This window comes from Dromaius novaehollandiae, chromosome 1 (genome assembly GCF_036370855.1).
Source record: "Dromaius novaehollandiae isolate bDroNov1 chromosome 1, bDroNov1.hap1, whole genome shotgun sequence".
Lineage (NCBI taxonomy): Eukaryota > Metazoa > Chordata > Aves > Casuariiformes > Dromaiidae > Dromaius > Dromaius novaehollandiae.
In genome coordinates this window covers 3,157,675-3,182,484 of record NC_088098.1, presented here as the reverse complement: position 1 = coordinate 3,182,484, position 24,810 = coordinate 3,157,675, and the positions used below count along the sequence as shown (strand labels likewise).

The following is a 24,810-nucleotide window of genomic DNA, read 5'->3' as shown; positions in this document are numbered from 1 at the left end:
TGGAGAGCTGATGAGAGAGCAACTCACCTACGGTCACCCAGCACATCAGTGGCACAGCTGCAAATCAAACGTGGGTATTTCTGGCTATTTTTGCATGCTCTAGCTATCATCCCACGGCTGTCTGCGCTCGCATCTGTGCTCCTGCAGACATTACACAGCGCGAGGAGTCAGGAGGTCCGAAAGTTTCCTTAAGCCGTTCACAATACGTGATTTAAAAAATGTGAGGCAGTTCACTTCTGCTTTTTCATGATAATGAAGCTTAGCCCATGATATCACAATCATGAATTTTTGTAAAGCATACTTAGCTCTTACGAAAAAGTGCCAGATTAAACAACCCTGCAGGCTGAATCCTTCGCTTTGAATAATGAATTTAGTACCGGCAGTGGCAAGCTGCTTTAGATAGGCCCACGGACCCTGCTAAAGCGCGGGCCGGCCTCCGTGTCTGTGGCGTCTTCGGCTTCTTTATCTCTACAGCCAACAGGGTATTTTTATTTTTAAATATTTTTCACAGTTGAGAATTACCATCCCAGAGCCTTCGGAGGGCAGTGGCTTTTGGTTGCTGCCTGTTTCTTATAGCTGGCCAGAATATAACCAGCCGCAGATATGAACAACAATTATTTCTTAGATGCAGGAGCAAACAACAGGGGAAAAAATGACTTCAGGAAAAAGCCTAAATTTGTCTAAAACACACTGCTTCACCGCTGGGGCTTTGTGTCATTATTTTTAGTCTTTGTAACATTATTTTATTTTAGTCTGGTTGTAGAGATGTGTTTCAAACAGCTGACAATAGGAATTTGGAGGGGAAACGCTGATGGACCGTTATCAGTAGTGACAGCAACGGGTGAGACTTTAATAAAGTTCTGTCAGCTCCTGGCGAGAAACTACACTAGGAACAACCCATTCGGTTTCTCTCCCTCTCTCTCTTTATCTCAGCACTTATATCGCGCTCATCCCCGAGCGTGACATTTTCCCTGGCTGCCGCTGGGAGGGATTTCTGCCTTGCCGTTGGAGCCACGTGGTACGTTGCAACCCTAGATCCAGCCTATGGATCTGCAGCAGCCTGTTCCTGCACTAGCAGCACCGTTGCTGTTGCAACGTAGACGTGGTCTAAACGTCAACTGATTTTTAAGAAGTCTTCTTCATTAAGAAAAAAACAGCAGCACAAAACAAAATCGTCTTACCAAGCAGCATAACCGCGAGCTTGCAGCTAGCTGCTGGCGATAAAGATTATTTCCCCGCATCCTTTCACAAAGCTCCAAAGTTGGCACAAACACCAATGACTAAACTTCGCAAGCTCCCGTCTTGTGAGATGCCACGTTACACAACTGCAAAGCGATGCCAAGCGGAGTTTATTGGACCATATCTCCATCGCGCTGCCGGGAGCACTGCGAGTTCCCGAAGGCTCTGGCATCGTGAGGACAGTGTTTTCCTAAGAAAGTGCCTGTTCGTCATTCCCACTTCTGTGGCCGGGAGGGAAGCACATCCGGAGGGTGCTGGGAAAACACACACTGTTTGCGGCAAAGGGAAGTAATGTCTTGGAAATGGTAATGTGAATTAAAATCCACTAAGTATTGGCACTTGTTACACCGATTTAACTGTATACATTCCCCTTGCCTTCATGGAACAGCTTTTGACCCTGTTCTTTTCCAGCCAAGATCCCTCCTCTGCAAATCTCCCTTAGCGCTTTTCATTTCAGCTCTGTGGTCCCGACCACTTTCCCAGCACTTTGCCTCCTCGCACGGTGCGGTGCTTTCGTGAAGCTGATAAACATCTGCCCGAGAACCCGGCTGGCACAGCCGAACTCATTTTCAGGTGTGAACACGGGCGTGTAGAAAGCAATTCGAGCTTAACAAGGCATGATGCATGAGGGCATGATGGAGGATCAGGCGTGACTGGGACCAAAATAAACCCCAGCGGCAGCGGGGATGCAGCTCTGCTAAGGCTACTGGAGCGGGACCTACCTGGACCGAGATCTTTGGCCTCTAGCGGGAAAGAGCAGCACGTTAACCTACGACTCTGCTGCCGGGCAGACGGCACTGCTCTGCCTGGGACGTGTGTGACGTTGCTTAAAAATCTCAGCTCCTGACTATTTTGAGATTGCTATTTACTGCAGAGCAAAACTACCCTACTGGATCTCATAATCAGCTTTTCTATGCTTGCAGGATACCCTTGTCTAGGGAATAAAAGCAAGTATGCAGCTGGATTTCCATGGATCCCAGAAAAGATCCATCTCTGCTGGGTGATGCCAGTGCATCATTTAATTCTTTCGAGGCTCAAAACATCCGATGACCAAATCCTGCTATTTCAGCGGTTATTTAGCACCATTTCCACCTCTGACTTCCACCACTCCTTCTGCTCTGTGCTACCTGCAAGTGAAATCGCTAAAAATCATAAATATTTGTTCTGCCTCAACATAGGGTCTAGACAGATAGCAACAGCCCTCAGCTACGCCAGCGAAACACTCATTACTGAGCGGCAGAGACCTACTCAGAGCTTCCCCCTAGCCTTCCCCAAGGCAAAAGCCATGACCCTGAGGCTCCCCGTGTCCGAAGGGACTGCTGCATCCCAGCCCCAAAACTGGTGGAACTGCAGTCTAGGCATGCATAAAAGCAAGCGCAGAACTTTCTTGGGGCATCCTATTTCTTGTTAGCATATCCTTTCAATGAGTGCTTAATAGTCAGAAGCGGTAGAGTAAGGGTTTTCAACCAGCTCCATGAAACATATAATGATACATGCAACTTCACCTGTCGAGATTTCTAGGCATTTTGCACAGGCTGGGCACACACAAACAAAAAACCATAACTTCTCAACATCATGCACAAATTGCTGCACAAAGTACTGCAGATTCCAGAGCCTACAGGAAACAAGTAGATTCAGAGGTTATAGATATATATGCAAAACGGGCACTGTTATCTTTTTCTGTGCGTTTTGAAAATGTAATAAAATGCATAAACTGTGATTTCTATGGATTTTTATGGGTAGAAGAAAAATACTGCTGTAGAAACAGAAGTGATGTTCTTCACAGCTCCACACTTGAAATTCCTTTACTCCTTGTGCCATTAAATGATGGTGGCTAGTACCGGGCATCTTTCCCCGCTGACAGACGGGGCTACCATGATTCACTTCTCCCCTCAGCACCACGTGGCACTGAGTTTGCAAAAAGGTTCGCACTCTGAGAGTAATTTCAGGTCCGTATACCATGGAGTTAATATGCAGCCTAGGTCATCGATACAAATTTAGTTTTCTTTTGGTAAGTTTTTTGCAGAGGGCCTTTCCCTCCAAAGGCACTTTTGTACTCAAAAGGGATTGCCAGCTATTGAAGGCTGTGCTACAGCGGGTTTCCAAAGGCCAGGTCAGCTGCGTGACGGCTCTCTGCGGTGCTGCTCGATACCTCGGCCCTGGGCTTTGGGCTGTGAGATAGGCACGAGCTCTAAAAGCCCTTTTTAAAAAAGTCTGGTCCAGGCGAAGCTCTCATTTTCAGCTAACCTCTTGGCTCCTGAGTTATGGCAGACCTGTGTTTTGCATACGGTTATAAAAAACGCAGGATTTGAGGAGACAGCGCTACGACGTGGGCCGGTTCCCATGCCCCTGCCTGCCTTCAACCGGTCACTTAGGGTCCTTTCTCTTTTGGCCTTACGGTCCAAAGCAGAGATGGACCTTTGAGTCTGCGAGAGGAGAAAACCGGCGGTGTTTCCGCAGGGGGCAAGGGGACTTTGCCAGCTGCCAAGCGGCGTGAGGACACGCGTTAATACGTTGGCCCCGAGACCCTTCTGACACTGGAAAGACCTGACAGCCTCAGCCCGGCGGCGGCCCGCGGCCCTGCCTACCCTGACCGGGACACGGCTCCCGCCCGTGCCGCGGGAAGGAGGCGGTACAGGCGGCACGCTCACCTCTGCTCAGCCCGTCGGGTCCCCGGAGGATTCGGCATTCCTCTATCTGGCCGAACGGAGAAAACATCACCCTGATATCGTTCTCATTACACTTCTTCGAAACCATTCCTATGAACAATTTTCTGTCTTCCACAGCTAGAAGATAAAAATAATGAATGAGCAAAGGCCATTTCATCTTTTTTCCTGTGATCAATGCTTCATTACCACATCAAACCGGGCTCCAGTCATGTGAGGCTGCCTCTGTAACTGAAGACAAGTCCTAAGGCAAACACTTTATACTCCCCACCTCCCTTCCCCCCACCCCGAATCTCCACTTCTTCTTTATCTCGCTCCCTTTTTTCAGTGGCAGTTGCTGTTTGTGTAACGCGTTAATTGGCTGCCTTAGTCACGCCGCCCATGCCTCCCCATGGCAGCTCCTAAGCGAAAACCAGCCTCCGTCGGCGAGCAGAGACACCCTTGCATAGATTTCCATGCGGATAAATTCCTTCAGGCACGAAAGATATCACCACGGGGTGCGGGTGAAGAGGGGACGGTGCATGTAACGCTACGAGCTAACGAAAAATATTCCTGGGAAGTGTTTGGAGAGGGATGCTCCTGTCCTTACTTGCAATTTTGACCAGCTTAATGCCCAGCACTCGCAAAGGCAGAGGGGCAGCGACTGCTCGGGGAAAATGCCTGGTCTCCTGCAAGAGGACGCAAGGGCAGCGCGGCACCTAGGGGGCTGCAAAATGCTCTCCACGAGCCCCTCGCCTTTGAGGCATAACGATGCTGAGTTTGCAAGAAGAAAAGCTGCTCTACCTGAATTATCGGCAGAATATTTCCTGCCTGTATCGCCACCAAGACCAGCCAAGGCTGGGCTGCTGCAGCAGCAAGCACACAGTCCTCCTCCTAACCAAACACAGATTTACCAGTCCAAAGCTGTGGACTCTTGTCGAGAAAGAAATAGCTCAACAAACCTCAACTCATCCTGGAAAGACTTAAAAAAAAAAAAAATTAACTTGCCATCCCATCTATATTGAACCGAAAACCTAAGCGCTTATTATACAGTATATACACTAGTGCTTTCTTCTTCTCTTGAAATGGCATGTAAATCCAATTCACTGTTAATGAGCAGACTGTCAGAGTTGGTGGGGAAGCAAGGAGAGAAGGAAAGCTTGACTCCAGAGAGTCTGCAGTGCACTTATTTATTTCTATTATTGTGCAAATTATTTTTGTAATGAAGTATTTTCATTTTGGGGCTAACAAAACATAATAATGACTCTTCCCTTGCTCCCCAGCCCACTCTCCTTGTATTAGCATGAGTTTGTCAAATGGAATAAATTGCAGCTGAGAAGGAAGAAACTGCATCTATTTTCATAGGATTTTATTTGTGTTATACTTCAGCACTTTAACGGCATTTAATAATTCCAACAATAAAGAAGAAGAGGTTCATGTTTATTGATCACAAGAGAGGTGATGGAAGTAATTTTTTCTCCGAATTGCTGAGTTAAAAAAGTATTTGTAGCTTTTATACCAGCAAGCGCCAAGACCGCACATTTTTTCAGACTCCAAAACATAGACCAGCCCCTGGAATCTCAGCTTCTCACTCCATAAGCTTGCAAGAAAATTGGTGTGAATTTAACACCCAGAAGAAGCAGCTTTTCTCAGCAGACGTTCCTCAAGGCTCAACATTTTCATTCCCACTTTATACTGAGGTCCCTTCGGAAAGGGTTAACCAATGATGAATACATGGGATGAGCCTGTCCTATACAGACCAATATATAAGACCTGCTGGTTGGGCTTGATATTTGTATATTTTAAACATCTCTTCATGAAACTCTACACCTCATTTGTAATATTTAACTGGCTCTGGTGTTCCTACTAATTATTTTATGGGTGGTGACCTGAGTTGTGGTGCCCACGGGCACAGGGTGAGCTGGCAGCCGGGCCGTGGCTGGAGCTCCGGCAGCCGCTGGGCAAGGCGGAGGGGAAGCCCATGCTTGCTTGGGGCACTCGTGTTTGCAGGGGAGATGATGCCTGCAATATGGCTGCTTAAAATGCCTATGCTGCCTTGAGTAATCCCTTCGAGGACAGTCCCTGGCCAGCCTGTCTGCTCGACACCAGCCACGTGCTATGGCCCTGAGAAAAGACCCTAAGCAAAGAAATTTAGATGGAAATTCAAAGAAATGAGGGACCCCTGATGCAGGGATCCTCACCCCGCAAGCAAGCAGAAGCAGAGCGCCCATGGCCCGCAGCATGCCTCTGCCCTCCCTCAAAGCCCAACGCGAAGGCTTTGTTTTAATTTCCCGAAAAGGAGCAGCTGACAAACTCCCCACCGGCCTCCTTCAGTTTTGCTAGTAAATCTATAAACATGCCATTTAACTAACATGATTTGCAGGTTTTCAGCTTCGGGGTGATTTTATAGTAAATTAAACATCCAGTTCCCGTGTACTGTACATCTTAGAAATGCAGATTTCACAAAGGATGCTCAGAGTACAGAAAACATATTGATATGGTGACGTGCTCGGCATTCAGCGCCATTTGTCAGCGCTGATCATTGCTGAAGCTTAAGAAAATTGCTATTCTATTTTGGCTAGAGGCCCAGAATAAAAAATATTTAAAGGGACAATAGTCAGGATCAAAATGACATGTTTTCACCCTGTCTCATATAGCATCTGATATTATTAGGCCAAAATAATTTTCAACTATATATTTTCATGCAGAGGAAGGAGTGCATTTTTACCTATGTAAGACTGGCTATCTGAATTTGCTTCTGCATTTTTGGTCACCTGTTTCTGCCCTTTCCAAAAAGGATCCTTATGTGCCTTGCAGGAATGGAGTGAGAATTAAATAGAAAACAGGCAGCAAGAAGTATGGGTCAAATTTATTCAGAGGTTAGTGTACTCCCTCTTTGCACATTCGAAATGCAGGTCAGCTCTGCTGCCCAGGCACAGTTTGGCGTGACACAGCCAGGGCTCAACCTGCTGGATTTGGGGTGAAAACATTTTGCCTGAATGCAGGTGTTCACGGTGCAGGAACTTGGTGTAACTAATTGCAGATACCTGTTTTACAGTGAGATGAATTGTTCCTGTAACCCCATCAAGCATATTGATAGCTCTCGCCTGCCTAGCAAGGGCGCCTAGGTAGGTACCTCGCTTGAAGAGACTTGACTACGCTTTAGCCATCTCAAGGTAGGTGAGATGAACTCAGCCTCTGCTTTGGGACTGCTATCGTGCTGGAGTCTCCTAACTTCTGACACAGCTATACCAACTTGCAAAATGAGGTCCTGAAGGTCTGATTTTTCAGCTTTGCAACAGTAATGAGCATTTCTCATGAGGACACCCCTCATGTCTCAGTTTACTAGGTCAGTTGTGCTAATCCATGAGAATAAAGGGTAGTGATTATTATCAGCATGCTACAGAAGAGCTGAACCCTACAAGAATCATGGGAATCTGCCTTAAGATTCAACAAATTTTGCTCTTTTCTCATCCTAAACCCCCAAAATTCTGTGATGAAAAATCACAGGAATATTCCTTTATTATACATTTGACAGCTCCAGTCAGTTAAAGTGCACATTTCCCCTCCAGAAGTTGCCTTCTCTTTTGAGCCAATCAAGAAATGGTTAATTATGTATAAATGGTTATTTATTAATTTTTTTTCACCCAGGAGGGAAGAGGGGAAAACAGACTTTTTATCCTTATCTGTAAGCCTGTGAAAAACCCTCGCGTACAATCTGTCAAAGTCACACCTGGATCCAGAGCTGCCTGCATTAATTATCAACTTTTCTATGTGTTAGTGCTAACATATGGCATTTAATTACTCCCTCCAAATCGGCAAAGTCGTGCCACTTAGAATTTCAAAATTATTTCTTCAAGTTTTCACTGATAAAATAAATAAAAATAAATGATAAGATCACACAGCTCTCCCCTATCCCTCCCACCCCCTTTTTAATGGAGAATTTCATCATTTTCCCTGAAGTGTTGGTGCTTTGATCCATTTAAGAGTACACTGTCCTCAGGATATGTGCCTGAAAGTATTGACAGTATTCAAATCCTGATCCAGAAAAAATTAACTATTTTCTAAATGGTAGTATGTGGCCACTGACTACATAAATTCAAGAATGCATTTACCCACTTTTTTGTATTAGAGTGCAGGAACCCACATTTTTTGAAAAAGGATGAATATCCTTAAACAGCTAAATGCTGTGAGTGATTAACAGTGGAGAGCAAACTAGCAACGGTGGAGTCTTCAAAGCCTTCAAGCCGTGCTTTTCTGGCAGGTATTCCTTAACTGAAACTTTATCAATAGGTTAAACTGACTAGCAATATAAAGATGGTTGGGACTATTTAATGGGTGATCAGAACAGGGCATACTACAAATTTCATCATCTGAAACTCTCTCAAAGATACTACATTTGTCAACAATAAAAGCCTTTTAAGAATCCTCCAGGGTAGACAAATAGACAAAATTAGACCTAAGGGCAAATCTTTCTCCATCAACTCTAGCTGCTAAAAGCTCAGTGGAAGAGATTAAGCTTTGGTTCATCTGCGCGAGAGGAGAGATGACTCAGAGACATGAGCTATCGTTCTCCATTTCCACTTCTGTAGAGAGGGAAGGGATGGAGATGATTGCCTAGATCTATCAGTCACCCAGTTCCTACCTAGAAGAAAACAGATTTTCAGGTTGCTAATAAAGTCCAAATATTGCAGAAGTGCCAAGGCACTTCATCAAGCATGTGCGGGAGGTGTTTCTTCTACATCCTTCTCCCAGTTTCCATGAGGCGAGCTTGGCCTTCTGTGCTAAGGGGCAGGCTTCTGAAGGGACACATTAATCCAAAGACAGGAACAGCGACGGGGAAGGAGGAGCATTTCATGGTTGCATGGTTGCACTCCTGGCCTTGGGTGCCAATTCAAATCTTTTTGCAAGAGACTTAATGCGGGGAGGGGCGAATCTTCTCCAGTTGTATTTTGGTACCACAACAGGGAACTTGGTAGCAAGCAAAATGTTTTAGGAAGACAGTCACAAAATTATAAACCCTTCACACATTTTTGGATCTGAATTCTAGAAATGGGCAAACAACCGTAAAACCAGTTCATCCACCTCAGTAGGATTTTCAGTATTATCACACAGCAAATACTGTTCTTTGAAAAACCTCTGTAAGATGAACATGGGAACCTCACCTGAAGGGAATCTAAAAGGGTCTCTCAAGCTTTCCACAGACGTGTGCAAGCTCAGAAGAATGGCAATGAATGCCCAATCTCTCTCTCACATTATTTTCTACAAGCAGCTTGGAAATTTTGACTGAGAGAATTTCTTTACCTTCCTTGAAACTTCAGAAACACTATTTCACCTATAGCATGTAGGAGGATCCTCCCACTAGTCAGAAATCAAAGGGTTTCAAGCATTCCTCAAAAGCTTGCACACCATGTATGGTGAAAATGAAGATGCCTTGGCATGCCTTCCTTCTCTTCCCCTTTGAACCTATCAGTCTTGTTGAGGGGTATGCTTTCTTCTTGCCATTTGCTATTGGCACAGATAACACACCTCCTCAGATGGAGAGCCTGCAGCATATGGGAAACACGTGCCAAGCACTCCCCTGGGCTGCTCTTCCTTCTCTTCTGGCTCTCCAAGCTGCTTGCGGGCTCTCACCTCCCGCATGGAGGTGCTTCCTACACCCCGTCACCCACAACATGCCTGCAAGAAGTGCATGCACTCGCCAGGAGATGGAGGCAGGTGCCTGATCTGACAGCTGCAACCTCTGATCTTTCAACGTGTTTTCCCCAAAGTACAAAGAAAGTCAACCCCCCCCAATCCCCAAACCCCAACTCCTCACGATTCTTATGTGGAGGAGGAATCCTCTGAAGATTAAGAATATCCCCACAGTGCAGACAGTACTATCATGTAGATAGGCCCACACTAATAGCAGCGGGGAGCTAATTTACCCTGCTTTCTAAGCACGTTCTACTTGCAGAGCAGGAACAGGAGTTGCACAATTCCCCATAGTGCTTTGCCAATATGTTCAATCTTCTTTAGGAAGAAAAACTTCAGGCAATGAACAAGTAATTCATTTGGAGTCTATATTGCTCCATTGTCTGTTATGTTTCTAATTTGCCAGGAACTTAAGGCAAATTTTTTCCTTGAAAGAAGGACCCATACAGGCTATAATTAGCTCCGAGGGTCCTGGCTGGTGTTCCGGCACCTAAGGGAAAACCTTTGCCCATTGCAAGCACAATAAAAACGAGGTGGTGAAATTTTGATTTGAATAGCAAAGCTCTCACTCACTGCGGTGGGGTCTGACAAGTCTGACAAGTTCTGGCCTCCTGCTCACGCAGATGCCTTGGTCTCTTTTCTGAGCATTCAGCAATAAATTGCTGCTAAAATGCTGTTCTTGGATAACGTGAAAGAGAGCACGGGTGACAGCTCAAATCTGCTGTGCTTGTGGCCAGTTTTGTTTTGAAAGCTGTCCTAATAGGAAACCTAGCACAATGTGAAGTTTTAATTTCCTCCTAAACTTTATAATCCTTGGAGAAGCCTGAAAATGGGATGCACCACAATTAGCAAAAAAGAAGCCTTAAAAAAGCCTTGCGGAGAGATTTAGAGCCCAATCATAATTTACATTTGCAGGTATGTAGATCTCTAAGTGCACGGCTTCTGCCCTGATTACTAATTAATGAGGTGCAAAGATGCCTGTTGGAGGAACCAGCTCTGATTATGTGGGCCTTATGGGAAAAAGAAGCTCTTGCAATCTAAGAAGGGAGATGATATCTTTAACATACATTTTAGAAAATTACAGGAACAAATCAAGGGGAAAAATATACACATGTATATATTTTTAAAGAATCACACCCAGCCAGGCTGCGTTACCATCCGATTATCTTATTTCCTTGAATATACAAACCTGGCATGTTTAATAGATTTAGCGTGCTGTCTATTTTGCATGTCATATACATCCACTTAGGCAGTAACCTCGTATTCTGAATGAATATTACTGTCATTATAGCATTCATTTTAGAATGGTTGAGAGGAATAAATATACCATGAGATGCAAGGTGGGTTTCCCAGTTCAGAACTAAGCATGTGATTAAAGCCTAAATTTGGCTGAGATTCAGAACGGCATCATTCTATAAAGCAGGAAGTTGAGGCAAATGTTTAAGGACCTGTCAGGTGCTTACACAGTTTGTTAACATGCGAATGCTTGCTTTTCTTTTCTTTTTGTCTTCTCACCATTAAAATTTCATCTCCATCCTATCAATACCAGGTGCTCCTGGATCACCTAACTGCTGGGAGAGCAAGTGGAAGACATGTGTAATGAGGGGGGCCATGACATACAGCAGGTCTGAGGCAAGAACGCTTTTCAGAACATATCCTTCCTTCTTTAAAGCTGAAGATAAATTGGAGTTCAGAGCAGGTCAACGTCTTTCCAGACCTGTCAGCTATAGGGAAACCTCCTCATACAGTTTTCACCGCACAGGCAGGAAAGCAAAAACTCTCGCAATGTTTTGTGTGCTTTCATGAAAAGACAGTCACAATTAGGTAAAAATAAGTTAAAACACGTACCATTGGACTTTTCACTATCTGCAGGTTTCATCTGAATAGGATGATGCATCTAAAAGTAAAAATGAAAAAGAGTAAGGCAGGTTGGATAGTCATAAAAACAAGAATCATGTTTCTAATGAGAGGCTAAAAGGATACACGATCAGTATTAAACATGCTCAAACGATATAAATTCAAAACAGCACTATATTATAAGCTTTTAAGAAAAAATAAAATGGTAAAGAAGCATTTTACAACCAGGAAGATTAAAAAAAATAGATCATTGGGCCCACAGGACTCATATAAAACTTTAATTTGCTGTATCTAGTTTCAGAAGACCACTAAAGTTACAGCCCTCATTAGTTTATGGCATGCTTGCTTTTTATTTTACCAACTTTTTTCTCAAGTTCAACCACTGCCAAAACCAAGATGGAATTTTCAAGTAATTTAAGACCTAGCAAGCATTTGAAACACACTCAAAGGAGTTTACCTTGACAAATGAACTTTGCTTGTAATTAAAAAACCATGCGCTGATTCTTTCAGTACTGGAGAGGAAGAGACTTGTGCTTCCTATAACTGCTTAGTACCTTGCCTTCTTTTCAGAAAATCTTATACATTCATGCGTAAAGCTTCCACCACAACACGGAACAGCTCTGTTTTCCATAAAAACTCCTAATACTTTTTCCTTTTCAACCTGTTCCTCCTTTCTTCCCCCCCCTTACTGCAAAAGAAACCTGTAGTGTCCTGTGCTGTACATCACACAGCATCCTACCTCCACACACTTGGTACAGTATGTCCTTGTCTTTTGCTACCAAATGTTATTCCCATACCTTTTATTATTACTACTCCAGCCAAACCTTCAGCAAAAGTGTCTTCTATTTGTTCAGGAACAGCAATACCACAACAGTCAATAAACTCTCTCTGATCAGAGTGCATGGCACTTCCTCTGGACTTTCTTCATTTGACTATAGCCAGCTGTATGTCCACTGTGATAGATTCGGGTGAAATTTGTTATAGCTTCTCAAAAGCCTTCAGAAGTCATACCTACGCCTGCAAAAAGCTTAAGCTTTGGAAAACAAAACCAGCTGAGCTGGAGATAACATCCATGCACTCATATCAAACGTGCTTCCAGAGCTGCAAACAACCAAATCTGCGTTGGTTTTGGTGGAGTCATGTAACCTCCAGGGACATATTTGCTAGATTCTTTAGCAAATATAAAATATTGCTGTGAATCTTCCCAGAAGATTTACTCAAAATTCAGAGTGCTCCCTAGCCCTACAAATCAATGCATTCCTTGTACTGCCTGAAAACTCCCCACCGTGCCCTAAGGAAAAGGCAAAGCCACAAGGTGAATGTAGTCACCAGGATGCATAAATTTGCTTCAATTTTAACAATTCCGTTCTCTTTGAATCATTTGTTTCCCAAATGGACTTTAATAGCCCTGCACTTCCCTGCCACCACTCTTATTCGATCTAATTTATAGCAAAAAGGGAACTTATATTGTACTCCATCTTCTTTAACTAGTGCTTAACATTTATCTGGCATCAACAATACACTGGGCACTGGGCACTGCAAGAGACTTTCAATTCACGGCAATGTGGTGCAGCATGTCCACCCAGTGAGCAAAAAAGTGAAAGAGGAAAAAAGGTGCAAGCTGCTCCAATGAGCGCACTGCAGGCACCGGCAGCTCTGCGGAGCACCAGGAAGATGAAGCAATGAAGCAACCACAGGAGTCGTCCGGATGCCTGGACCAGGGTGCAGCTAAGAGCAGCAGATAAAGAAAAGCTGAGGTAGACACGAGGAGACACGTCTCCTGATATCAGAGGACCAGAAGGATGTAGGATACTTTCCTAGGACCATGGAAACACCATTTCTCAGTTCGTGGTAAATTTCAGAATATGCATCTGTAGAAAAATCGAACCAAGCCCAGACATTCTGTAGACTTCTCTCCTCGCTAGCAAGCATAAATCAGGAGCGATTCCATTGCATTTAACAGCATTATATCAGTGGAAAACTAATGAAAGATTCAGATCAGGCCTGGAGGGTTTAAACCGCAGCATACCCATGGCAAAAGGGATGCGATACACAAACATGGCTTCGGCAAAGAGGTGGAAAAAATATGTTACTGTCAGTTCCCTAACATGAGAGGGCTCATGTTGAAGCTTGTTTAACCCTGACCATCACCAATTGATACGTTAACAACCTTTAACACTGGATTCAATAAAACATGCCATTTATAACCCAAAATGGGTTTTACAGAGTCACTGGTTCGCATCTCATTATTAAACTCATTGCTGACCTCTAGAGACAACTGCCGTGACAATACATATTATAAGCTCTCTAGCCATAAAATATTTAAAAGTAGGTGTAAAAAAAAAAAAGAAAAAAAGAAGAATGAATCTCGAAGAAGAGTGCAGCGGATAAGAAAATTAAAGGGGCAGACACAAAGGCTAAATCGGCACTATCCCTTCACTCTACAATGAGCAAAAGGGAAAATAATCTGTGCGCTTTATATCTTGCTTGTATAACTGTAGGCTATAAAATAATAAAAGAGCTGCGCTTTCCCAGGCCCTCCAAAAGATTATAGATGATACAAACCTGTTTCAAATTAGATGCCACCCACTAGAATCATGTCATCTATGGCAATGAAGGATTTCATGTCTTATCAGCAAGCCGTTATTGTGGCTATACATCACAAAGCCGCACGCTCGGGCATCTCGAGGTAAGCGATGGCTCAGTACGTCATGTTGTCATACAGAAAAATGGGAAACGTTTCCTTCTGTGGTTTGAAGAGAAAGCTTTGCTTCTAAAAACGCAGTATTTATGAACGCACTTTTGCAATTAGTAAGTGGGGAAGAGGAAGGGAAGTAGCTGCAGTAAGTAATTTATATACGGTAATACCAGACTGAGCGTGGACCCGACAGCGAAACAGTGAGGGCAGCAGCAGGCCCAAGCCAAGGCCTAGCGTCATCACTGATGAGTTAAATCTTTTTTATTTTTTCCACCTCTTTTTCCTGAACACGCACACAACTGTATGCACGTATAACTTCATCAGAAAGGAAAAAAAACCCATTGGAGCAAGCTGAAACCCTTTCAGTGCCATGAATCCTCCCCAGGCGCCAAGCCTCCAGGGCCTCTACCCCACAGCAGCCCCACCACCGGCTCCCTGCTCGCCACCGCCCTGCAACGCCTGCGCGGGAGGAAGCAAGCGCTTCGGCGAAGAGCCCACCGCTGGCATGACCACCGCGAGGAAATTCGATTAACCCGGGTGGAAAGCTGCCTGGGACCGTGGAAGCTGTTGCAGGGATTAAGCCATCATTCCTGCCAGCTTTCTCTCACCGGCTGTCAAACAAGATTGCCTGGCCCCACCGGCACCGCGGCGAGCGGGCAGGTGTGCGCGGCCGGAGCTCCGTGGAGGCGATAGCCGGGATCACTCCCACGTGCTTTATCCATCCAGGGGATGCTCAAAATCAGGGGCGATCTTAAGCAAAGGGCGCTGGAGGGAATCGGGAGGACTTTCCCCCAGCACGGCCCAGTGCAGCATTAGCATGCTCTGAGTCTGCCACCAAGTCCACGTTGCAAGGAAGCACAACGCAAAATCAAGCGAAACCTTCCACCAGGCAAAGGGTGAATTTTAAGCACCTAAAGCCATTTAATTGACAGATGAGTGAAACCTCTTTTTTGCCCAAGGCAGAACCAGGCTGGAGCATTTCCTTTTGTTTACCCTCAGCTCCATCACTGCTCCTGAAAGCTCACCAAAGCCTGCTCCACCACCCAACAGGGATTTCAAACACCTTCAAGGTGCTCTGCACAAGGGGCTACAGAACCCAGAAAAAACTCAAAACAGCATGTGAAAGGGGTCCAACAAAAGGAAAAGAGAAGCAGGAGGCTCAAAGGAAGGGAGAAGGGACTGAAAATCATTATACGATGGTGAGATGAAGGCCAAAAGGGATGCGAGAGCTTGCAATTATTTATACTGACCCATTCCCCTGAAGAACTTGCATTACTTGGGTGACATCCAAACCAAACAAGCAGCAAGAGGATTAAAAGATGACAGCTTTCTTGTATCTTGTCATTTCTATCATTTTGGGACCTGCTTCTTGCTAGCATCGATCATTGTTAAAGCCAAGGGAGACTTCCTTTATATTTCACGTGTCTCAAAACTATAAAATGGTAGGAGAGGATGTGGGAGAGAGAGAAGGAGAAGGGATGCCAGACCTTAACAGGACCCTGATATTCCTCTTGGAGGGAGGGATTATATAAATCTATGGACTTTCTGAAACAATGGGAAAACCAAAGATGAAGAAAATATTAAGGCACAGCTAGGGGCCTTGGGGAAGAAACGTGCCTGAAGAGGCATCAACACTGAGAAGGATGGGAAAAAAATCTGTGTGCTTTGTGTAACTAGTTTGGGGAATGAATTTAAAGTTTTATGCTGGCTACTGATCCAATTAGTGAGTGCAGCCTAATTAGACTAGTAGTGCAAGGAAAATAAGAACTGAAACCTCTTCCTCGCAGGTTCCTGCACATCCCTTCACAGACTCTGGAAGTCAGGACGCAAAGCATTGACTCACCAAAAAACTGGGGGAAGAGGGGAAAACAATCCACCAGCCCCAGAGAATTAAACGATGCCCAGTGTCTTCAGAGAGCATTGCTTTTCTGGATTATTATTTGCAGAAGCTTGCGTTCAGCTCTTGGCTTCCAACGCTTTCAGGAGGGTCCTTTTGGAGGAGCTCTTGAACATATTTCTCACATCACTTCAACGGCAACTTGTTTTGCTTTCTGAAACCCATGTGACTCACAAGTAATACAAGTTTCCCAGAAGCGAAAGAGGTGTATTTTCCTATCAAAGGGAACTGTTTAGAACTACTTCTCTAGGGTCAAACTAACTTGAAATACACAGTCAATATCCAGCTATAGCTTCAGGGAACTTTTCTGGAAGCTGGGCACAGTCTCTTGGGCTAAATAAATACTAGTGGAGTAAAAGAGGCAAGGGACCACTCACTGGCTCTTTAGAGAAGTGGAGTAGCACAGCTTGCATTTATTCAGGTATGCTTCTGTTTCCTTCCAAAACAGGATGGCCTTGTCCATCCTGCGTAGTGGGAACAGTGCCTACCCACGTTATTCCCCCAAACGTACTTATTGGCATGGACCAAAACACTATGGAGCGTGCCACAAATGAAGCAGCACAGGTGACCTCAGGACAGCACTGAAACCAATGCTGCGGTCCCGCTTACTTTACTAGTACAGACAGAGCCTTGGATTCCCCAAACCAGTGTAAATTATTTACCTCAGTGTATTCACGGGTAAAAAGAGCATAAATGTGCATCCATCATGTACAGACTCAAACAAATAAATGCAAAGTTGTAGTCCTAAGTGTGTGAGCAACGGCACAGCGAGATCACCATTTGCTGTCATCCTTTTGTGAATTCCAGGTTTAAGGGATTTAAGCCATATTAGGTATTTACACAATTTTGGCAGCAGGAGAACATGGTCTGTTTCCTGCCCTCCTAGATTTCTGTCATTCACATATATATGTCTTTTGGAAAGAAAGAGAGAGAAAGAGGGAGGGAGGGAAAGAAGGAGGGAGAGAAGCAGGGGAAAATGAACATTGCTGGTGGGTGCCAAATATAGTTCATGCAGTAATGCATAACAACATTATTTTCTATTTAGAGCATAGAAACAAGCATATAGCTTGCTTAAAACAAGTTGTTGCTTTTGCAGGAGAGCACTGAAGCTGCTGCAATTCAATGACTTTTGGAAGCCTTCCAAGTCAGTCATTTGCAATCCACTACAGTCCATTTTTTAAAATCAAGTTAAATTGAACATTAGCTTGAGTGACTTAAAACAATGCTGTGCTTTAAAATAATAAGAATATTCTAACGGTCCCTTCCACGGTGACTCCCACATCCTGCTGCTCCTCCTGTACATTTGCTAATTAGACTGTAACACTCCGTCTTCTTCAAAAGTTGCACCCTAAAATAGAAATGTAAAAGTTGGCGGCTTGAGAAGTGACAACTTCACTTCATAATGTACAAATAACTACTGTTGCTCTGTTAGCAGTTCTACACCATTTATTTAATTCCCTCATTTCTCACCACGCACACAAATGGCAACAACTCCAGGACACATGCAAGCCAGAGCGGAGATAAGGACGGGGAGCTACGACAAAATTTCTCTCTTCAAAATCACATGGAAACCAAAGTGATTAACTATCTTTTCTTCAAACAAATGAGCCTTTACAGAACCTATTCAATCCTAAAAATAGACATTAAGTGGGATTCTATATCTTGTTGGGAATAATGCCTTGGGGATATTTTGTATTATCCATGCTTAAAAAGCAAACCCATTAGACATCTGAGCAAAACACCAGATATTATTTTAACAGCAAGTGTTATCCATCTCATCTGCAGCAGCAATAACTTTTGTTGACATTTTGCCAATTGGAGGTTGCGTGCCCATGTTCCTCCCTTCGCAATAAAACAGTAAGGCAATGAAAGATAACAAAGTGCCTCCATGACTTGAATTGACTGAGTTTTAACACCCGCTCAAGGTAACCGCGAGAAGCAAAATGACCGTCTGCGCTTCTAAGCGGACAACGCAGGGCAGCGGTGGGTTGCCTCACTGCATGGACCAGGAGGACTCACAGCGGGGCCCAAGTTCCTCATGCTCTAATTGATTTCTGCTCCCAACACGAGGGTTAGGAGCTATCTCTTTTCAGCAGAAAGAAAGCAGCTGGGAGAAACAAGGCACAGGGACTTCAGGTGGTTCATCTCAAGTTACCATGCACCTGAAGCCAAGTCCCTCAAGCCCCACCTAACTTGAGAAAGGCAATGTGAGAACCTAAAGCAGTGATACAGCAAGGATAAACACTGCCAAAGCTGTTGGGCTTCTGGGATCTCGGCTAGCACAGCTTTGGGCTACACTGCATGGATTTGCCCAACATGACTTCAGATGCTATCACTTATTTCTCGGAATGACAGCAGCACTCAAGCCTACATCTCACTGGAGATGACTCCAGTGTTTTGAAGCTGTGCTTTCTTCCATTCCCTATCCATTCTTAGGCATTATTTCCAGAAGGCAAGAGAATACCTCAAAAGGAGCACTTTTCCTTAAAACCAAAGGGCAGCACCCCTCCCCAGCCCACATTTGGAAAACAGAACCAGAGCCAAGCCCAAACCCGCACTTCTTATGTCATCCCCTGTGAAAAGTCTTCTCACCTCCCAACCTCTGGACGGGAATACTTGAGTCTTGTGCTTGCTTGAGCGATCTGGAAAAGCTTATTTCACTTCTGTTCTCCCAGAGTGTGTCAGAGCCTCGGCTCGGGTAGTACTGGTGCCTGGTGATACACTCGGGGACGTTTGCCCTTCTCGGTTATGATTTCAGCATCTTTGAAGACCAAAGATGATGTTCTCACCAGATTTCAATTTCGACTTGTGAAATTTCCAGCTAAAAAACCCCTCTTCCGCTGCCAAATGGAAACCCTTCAATAACTTGGGCTGTGGGCTCCATTTTGGAGTGCTAACACTTGAATGTGGTCCTGGAGAACAACCTCCCTTTCTGAGCTGTGATTCCACATAAACATCTAGGATGATGCCAAGAAAACAAAGCAATCCTCTACCTTCTTCTCCTCCCCTGCAAAACCCCAAACAAAACCCAAATGAAAGAAATGCTCTGGGAGGCTACCAACAACTGCGAGGAAATTCAGTTTAAATGAAAGGTACTTAAAAATATGCAGCATCTTTTGTAATGCAAAACAAAAAACTCAGCTGTGACTCAGGGCACCGCTACCAGGATATTAAATGCTTGTTTTGCAGAAGTTTTATTTTAAGATTTACTGTGTTCTGGGCTTGCATGTACTGTCTCCTCCGTGAACTATACTCTGGGAAAACATCATGTGATTCTGCTCAGCAACATCCTGTACCTTCGCCAAGCTGAAATTCAGGAAACAACCCTTTAAAGGGAAAGACCAGGGACTGCAGCGTTCGAGACAGGCAAGACAGGTTAGTCAGGGCTCCCTGGTTTCTTTGTCAGCATCATCTCATCTCCAGGTACCTTCTGCATTTTTGGCTTTCATTCAATATGAAAGAAACCATCCTCAACCACTGCTTCAGTTTTACATCACAGATTTTTTCCCCTGCATTTGCTAAGCACCTCTTCCGCTCACTTTTTTCCGTGGGATAGGAGGTCACCTTGTTCCAGCACCGCATTTGGTCTCCTCTTCTGACAGAAACTAGAGTCTATTATTTGGCACAAAATTCAAATTAGAGGGTATGGGGATTTTTTTAATATGGAGCTTTTTAAAGTTCCCGTCAGAAAGACTTCATATTTGCATTTCAATGCAACAACGAGAACATCTTACAGTTTAAGAGTGTGATTGAGGTAAGTCTAAAATAAGCCAAAAAAGCATCCAAATTATAACTTCTATTGAAATTCTACCTTTTAAATTAGAGCTTAGGGTACAATTTATAAGAAGAGTTGGCACTGCTGATAGGGGGCTGCTGCAGTTTTCACTTAGAAGAGGTACAGAAGAGCTCTGAGCCCAGCCAGTCTTTCTTTATTCACAATTCCCTCGTCTCCAGCAGCCCGTCCGTTAAATTTCTCCCTGTTACCAAACACAGACTAATCCAGATTTCTTGAAAGGTCAGACACGAGCCCCAAACTACTTGTCAACATGCATGCCTATTTAAATATTGCAGGGAATGGCCAGAGCGTTTAGGTAGAAAGGGGGCTGCGAATGAAGATATCAAAAATCTTACTCTCCGGACTGAGATCACCTGGGGTAAATCAGCACCGTTTTATTGTCAAGCCAGTGGGGCCATAATGTTTTACGCCAAGTGAGGATACGGCTCATAGATTTTACTTAAACTCTCTGTGAGCTGAAGTATAGAAATTTTCCACAGCTATCCAGTATCGGCATCCAAATAAAAGCTCTCAATGCTATGCCAATACTCTGCAGTGGCAAAATAAGCTGGCTGCGGAGACAGAACGGAAAAGATAGCCAGATATTTGATCCATCGCTGAAGACGGACTGTTACTGCAGCCTCAAACCACAAACATACACGAATATACACCGTCCATGGGAATATAGGAGCATCCAGCTGTGTCTATATACAGTTACAAATAGCGGTAAGAGCACTGTAGTAAGTAATTGTGCAATTTTTAACCGTCCAACTCATTCCCTTCTCTTTTTTTTTAGCATCTCTGTAGCTAATGTAGCTTGCCAGGGCTTTCTTTTGGGATGAAGAAGGTATTTTGTACTCATATTAAACACGCAGCATATATTCATAGCACTAATCTTAAGGAAATCTAATGGATTTAAATATTTCCCCCAATAGGTGCTTGGGAAGCTGAATGAACAAATTAAATGGGCAATATTAGCAGAATCATATATTTTTAAAGAATTGTTTCCAGCTGGCTGTGGTATTTAGAGAGAGAGATTAAGCTTTCCTTAGTAAAAGGGACAGTATCGGGAACAAGAAAGCCAAAATCAACCTGCCTCCACCTATTTGCAAAGCTCTGTATTAGCATCTGAACCCAAAGATGAACCTTACAGCATTTTTCCTGGGACTGAGCCCCCGGATTCCCTTGAAAAAACCACCAGTGTGCTTCATAAAGGCCATTCTGTGCAAAGCTACCTTCTCTTACTTATTCTGTGTTGCTTTCCCACTCAATTAGCAGTTTTCTCTGCCTTGTGCTCCAGGAGTAACATCTTTACGTGCCGCTGGCTGGAGGGTCAAAGCAAGCTCTCTGCAAAGACGGCTCCAGGTAGAACAGCTCGAGGCCAAGCAGCGTTATCAGGAGGGTCCCCTCTTCAACCAAACGGAGCTAAAAGCTCCCACATCACGCATCCCACCTGCTCCGAAGGTAGCGCTGCTGGCACTGGGGTGCCTCAAACTCCCTGTTTCTCGGTGTATGCTATTTTTTCTGAGCTGGGCTAATGCAGCTTGACGGCTGTCGCAACTTCCGTGAAGCTGGCGCAGGGGAAGGAAAGCACAGGGGAAGACGGCATGAATGCAGAAAAAACGCTCTATTTTTGGCTCTTCTGTCAACAGGGAGGAAGACAAGTGCCAGACATGAGAGCTGCTAGCTATGGTGCCGCCTTTAAACCGGGATGAAATCATGTCATGCTTCGCAAAATGGATACGGTCCTGAGGGGCCAAGGACATGCCCACCCAAGCAACCCTGCACCCCCCCCAAACAGAAGCAAATGAGCAAAGCATTTAAACCGACTGTAACTCTTACCAACATCTTCCTTTTTGGTTAATCATACATTTCTGTAGAGACAAATGGGAGGACTCTATATTCAGACAAGCATAGCAATTTCCTTCACTTAGCAATTGCAGCAATGAGAGATGAAAAAATCCATTAGCTCATCTTGAATGACTTAATGCCAATACGGGATTATTGCCTGTCATATATTTTCTAATTCTTTCCTACCCCAAATGCCCCTAAGGATTGGGATTTAACTTTGTTTCCTTTAGAAGATTATTCTAATTGGAGAGATACTGTTTTCCCTGATACTTGATCTAAGTTTTATTCCACCTCTTGTGACTGTAAATCCTCAATTCCTTGTACAATCGAAAACAATTCCCATTTGTCACCAGCATTTGGGCAGTACAAACGCTTGGCCCTGGAGGGAGGAAACACACCATCGCCATCCACGCTGCCGTGGCTGCTTGGCGAGGAAGCCCCGGCACGGCATTTATCCTCTGCCTTCGCCTTGCAATATTTGAAATGAGCACACTGTATAATAACACAGTACATTTTCCTCTAAGGTATTGTCATGAATCAGCCACAAAATAACATCAGTCGCTGTCTGGTGGATGCTTGCTCAAGTGATGGTCTGGAACACAAAACACAAACTGCGTTCAATCGTTTGAGGCATTCCCAGCCGAACGGGAACATCCCGGTACCGCGTTCCTGGGAGCTCGGCTTGCGGCTGAGACCCCACAGACGGGTGCTGTAAGAGCCAGGAGTGCCAGCGGGTTTTGGTTATTCTCGCAGCGGAATTACAGGCTTCATTTCTGGAGGCACGGGGCTTTCAGATCTGAGTTAAAAACTAATCTTATCCTCTGATTAGCATCTTATTTTTTCCCCAGTCTTATTTTCTGTAACTCGGAATCCCGTCTTCTCTATCTTTAAATCAGTGATAAGGCTCTACTCATACTTTTAAAAAGACCGCTATAGACTTGCAATTATTCCTTTCAAATGTGAGGTGCCTTTTCTCTCTCTTTCTTTTTTCTTTATTTCTCTTTCAGAAGAAAATTTCCACTTGCTGCAACAGGCTCTTGCAATGGTTGCACGTGGACCTGGGTGGGCGAGCGATCCTGGAGTGAATGACAGAGGCAACGTATTCACCAGATCCCCTGATATAGTGTAAACACCATTTGCAAAAAAAGAGGAGTCACCTACTCCAACCTTCGCTCGCATGCCCCGCGTGCCCTCCGGCGATGAGAGAGAGCCCAGCTCGGAGGCACGGTGGGGCGAGAGCCGGGACTGACTGCAACCTGCTTTAATGCCACTCTTAATGACAACCCGCGAAGATTAGGAAGTTGTCAGAATCAGATATCGGCAAAAGCTCCGGCTCGCTTTGTGAAGCCAGCCTGAATTAATTAATGGGTAGCTTTCCTTTGATATCACTTTGATATTTGGCTGCAGCTGGATAAAAATCAACCACAAAGGAAACTACATTTTGTTTATCACCGCTCAGGACTCTGTTTAGTCTCCCTTTTTTCTTTCTTTTGCAGTTTTTGCCTTTTTAATTGCCCTAGCACAGCACTATAAAGATAGGCTTTCATTAATAAATGCAGTTATGGTGGCATGTTTTCAACGACTGCTTCTCTCCGCTCCTGCAGATACTCAGAGCATACAGGCGAGCAAAGCCATTCTTGATTTTAGGAAAGCTGCAAGTAAAATGATGTACAGCTCTAAAAGTAAGGCAAACATTAGCCTTGCCCATTCTCATCCTGCTTTTCCAGTTGAAAGGTATTTAGCACTGTAATGATATTTGCTCTCTGTTTCTAGAGGGTGGTGATAGCTTGCTGCGCTGACAGGCCACCACCGTAGTGCAGATCCTCAGCCCTCTGCAAACTCCGGTTGCTTTCAACAGAGCTGCACCGTTTCAGAGCAGGGGAGGAGGCAGGCCAACAAGCAAACAGTGGTGTTAAACAAAATTCGTTTTTTGCCCTGAAATATAACCTCTGCAGCTAGGGGTTGTCTCCTCCTTAACTTTTCAGGGTGGGAATTCACATCACGCTCTTATGTCCTGGAAGGTTTCTGATGTTTACCAGGTGAAATGACTCTACAGCAAAGAGGTGCTTGCACTGGACAGATGCCCGAGCGCTTGCCAGGCTGCAGCTCCAGAGATGCTGCTGGCAAAAGGAGAAAGAACCGCTTGCTTCACACCCCAGGACAAGAGTAGCCAAAGCAGTAGCTCTTCCAACTAAACTGATAAAGATAATAATTTTTCTTAGAACAAGTGAACAAGCAGTTATCTTTCTGAGTCTGCAAAATTATTAAAAAGCACACAATTGCCCAAAGTGTGCTATTAGAGCAGGAGATGCAATCAAGCCACCCAATGTCACCTGGTTTTCCAGGAAGTATCCTGGGATTTCTAACAGTGCAAAGAGGACAGAGCTTATGTTTTCTCTCTCGTCCCACGTTTGGCACATACAACAGCACAGCGCTTCTAAACCTGGTTGAGATGGGAAAAAACTAGCAAAGGCTTCCTCAACGTGAGGCCCCACCATGGAAGCACAAGCACGAGATGAGACAGCGCTTCACCCCTTGGATGGCAACGCATCGAGCAGAGATCGCTGAAAGAAGCCGGACAGCTCGCAGGGTTGGGCACTCACAGGAGGATGCTGAGCAAAACATCTCCGCTGTAACATGTCACGAAGCCCCGGCTCTTTAGTCACAACATAACTCAGAGCCATGAGAACCGAACGCTGCTCTTGAGGCAGGTAAATGGCATCCAAGGGCATCTCTAACAACGTTACCCCTTGACGCCTGCGACATTGTTTATGATTTGCCTTTCTAATTTCCCTATGCATGGAAGTCGTCAGACAGCTAGGAAGGCTCCCTGAACTATTTTTTTCATTATCAAGGCAATTTTAATAGCTTGTGTCACAGTGCTAATGAGGCTGACTGAAGCACCTGTACTTTCTGTTCTGGCTAACAGAAAACAGCTAACACCAGCAGGAAGATAAATAGCTGTTTAAGAGAGTGGCTGGGCTAATAGCCCTAGCTAAGCACCCTGCCTAAATCTTGGTGAGCACTGCAGTACCCTCGAGGGCCTCTCAGTTCTGCTCAGAGTTTCCCATTCTTAAGTGCACAGAGGAAGGCTCTGCAAATGGCCAGTCATTTTTGGGTACCCAGCTTGAAACTGATTTTCTGTGAATAGATA

General features: G+C 44.6%; 1 protein-coding gene across 11 annotated transcripts in view; it reads right to left on the bottom strand.

Annotated features, from left to right (window-relative positions):
* Positions 1 to 24,810, bottom strand: part of CELF2 (CUGBP Elav-like family member 2) — a 515,386-nt gene that overhangs the window by 62,728 nt on the left and 427,848 nt on the right. For all 11 annotated transcript variants that reach the window (XM_064502029.1, XM_064501618.1, XM_064501504.1 and 8 more), the window contains 2 exons: positions 11,427 to 11,475; positions 3,891 to 4,025 (listed from right to left, as the gene is read on the bottom strand). In XM_064502029.1, coding sequence (XP_064358099.1) covers positions 3,891 to 4,025; positions 11,427 to 11,475 — 184 coding nt within the window. The remainder of the gene's footprint in view (positions 1 to 3,890; positions 4,026 to 11,426; positions 11,476 to 24,810) is intronic.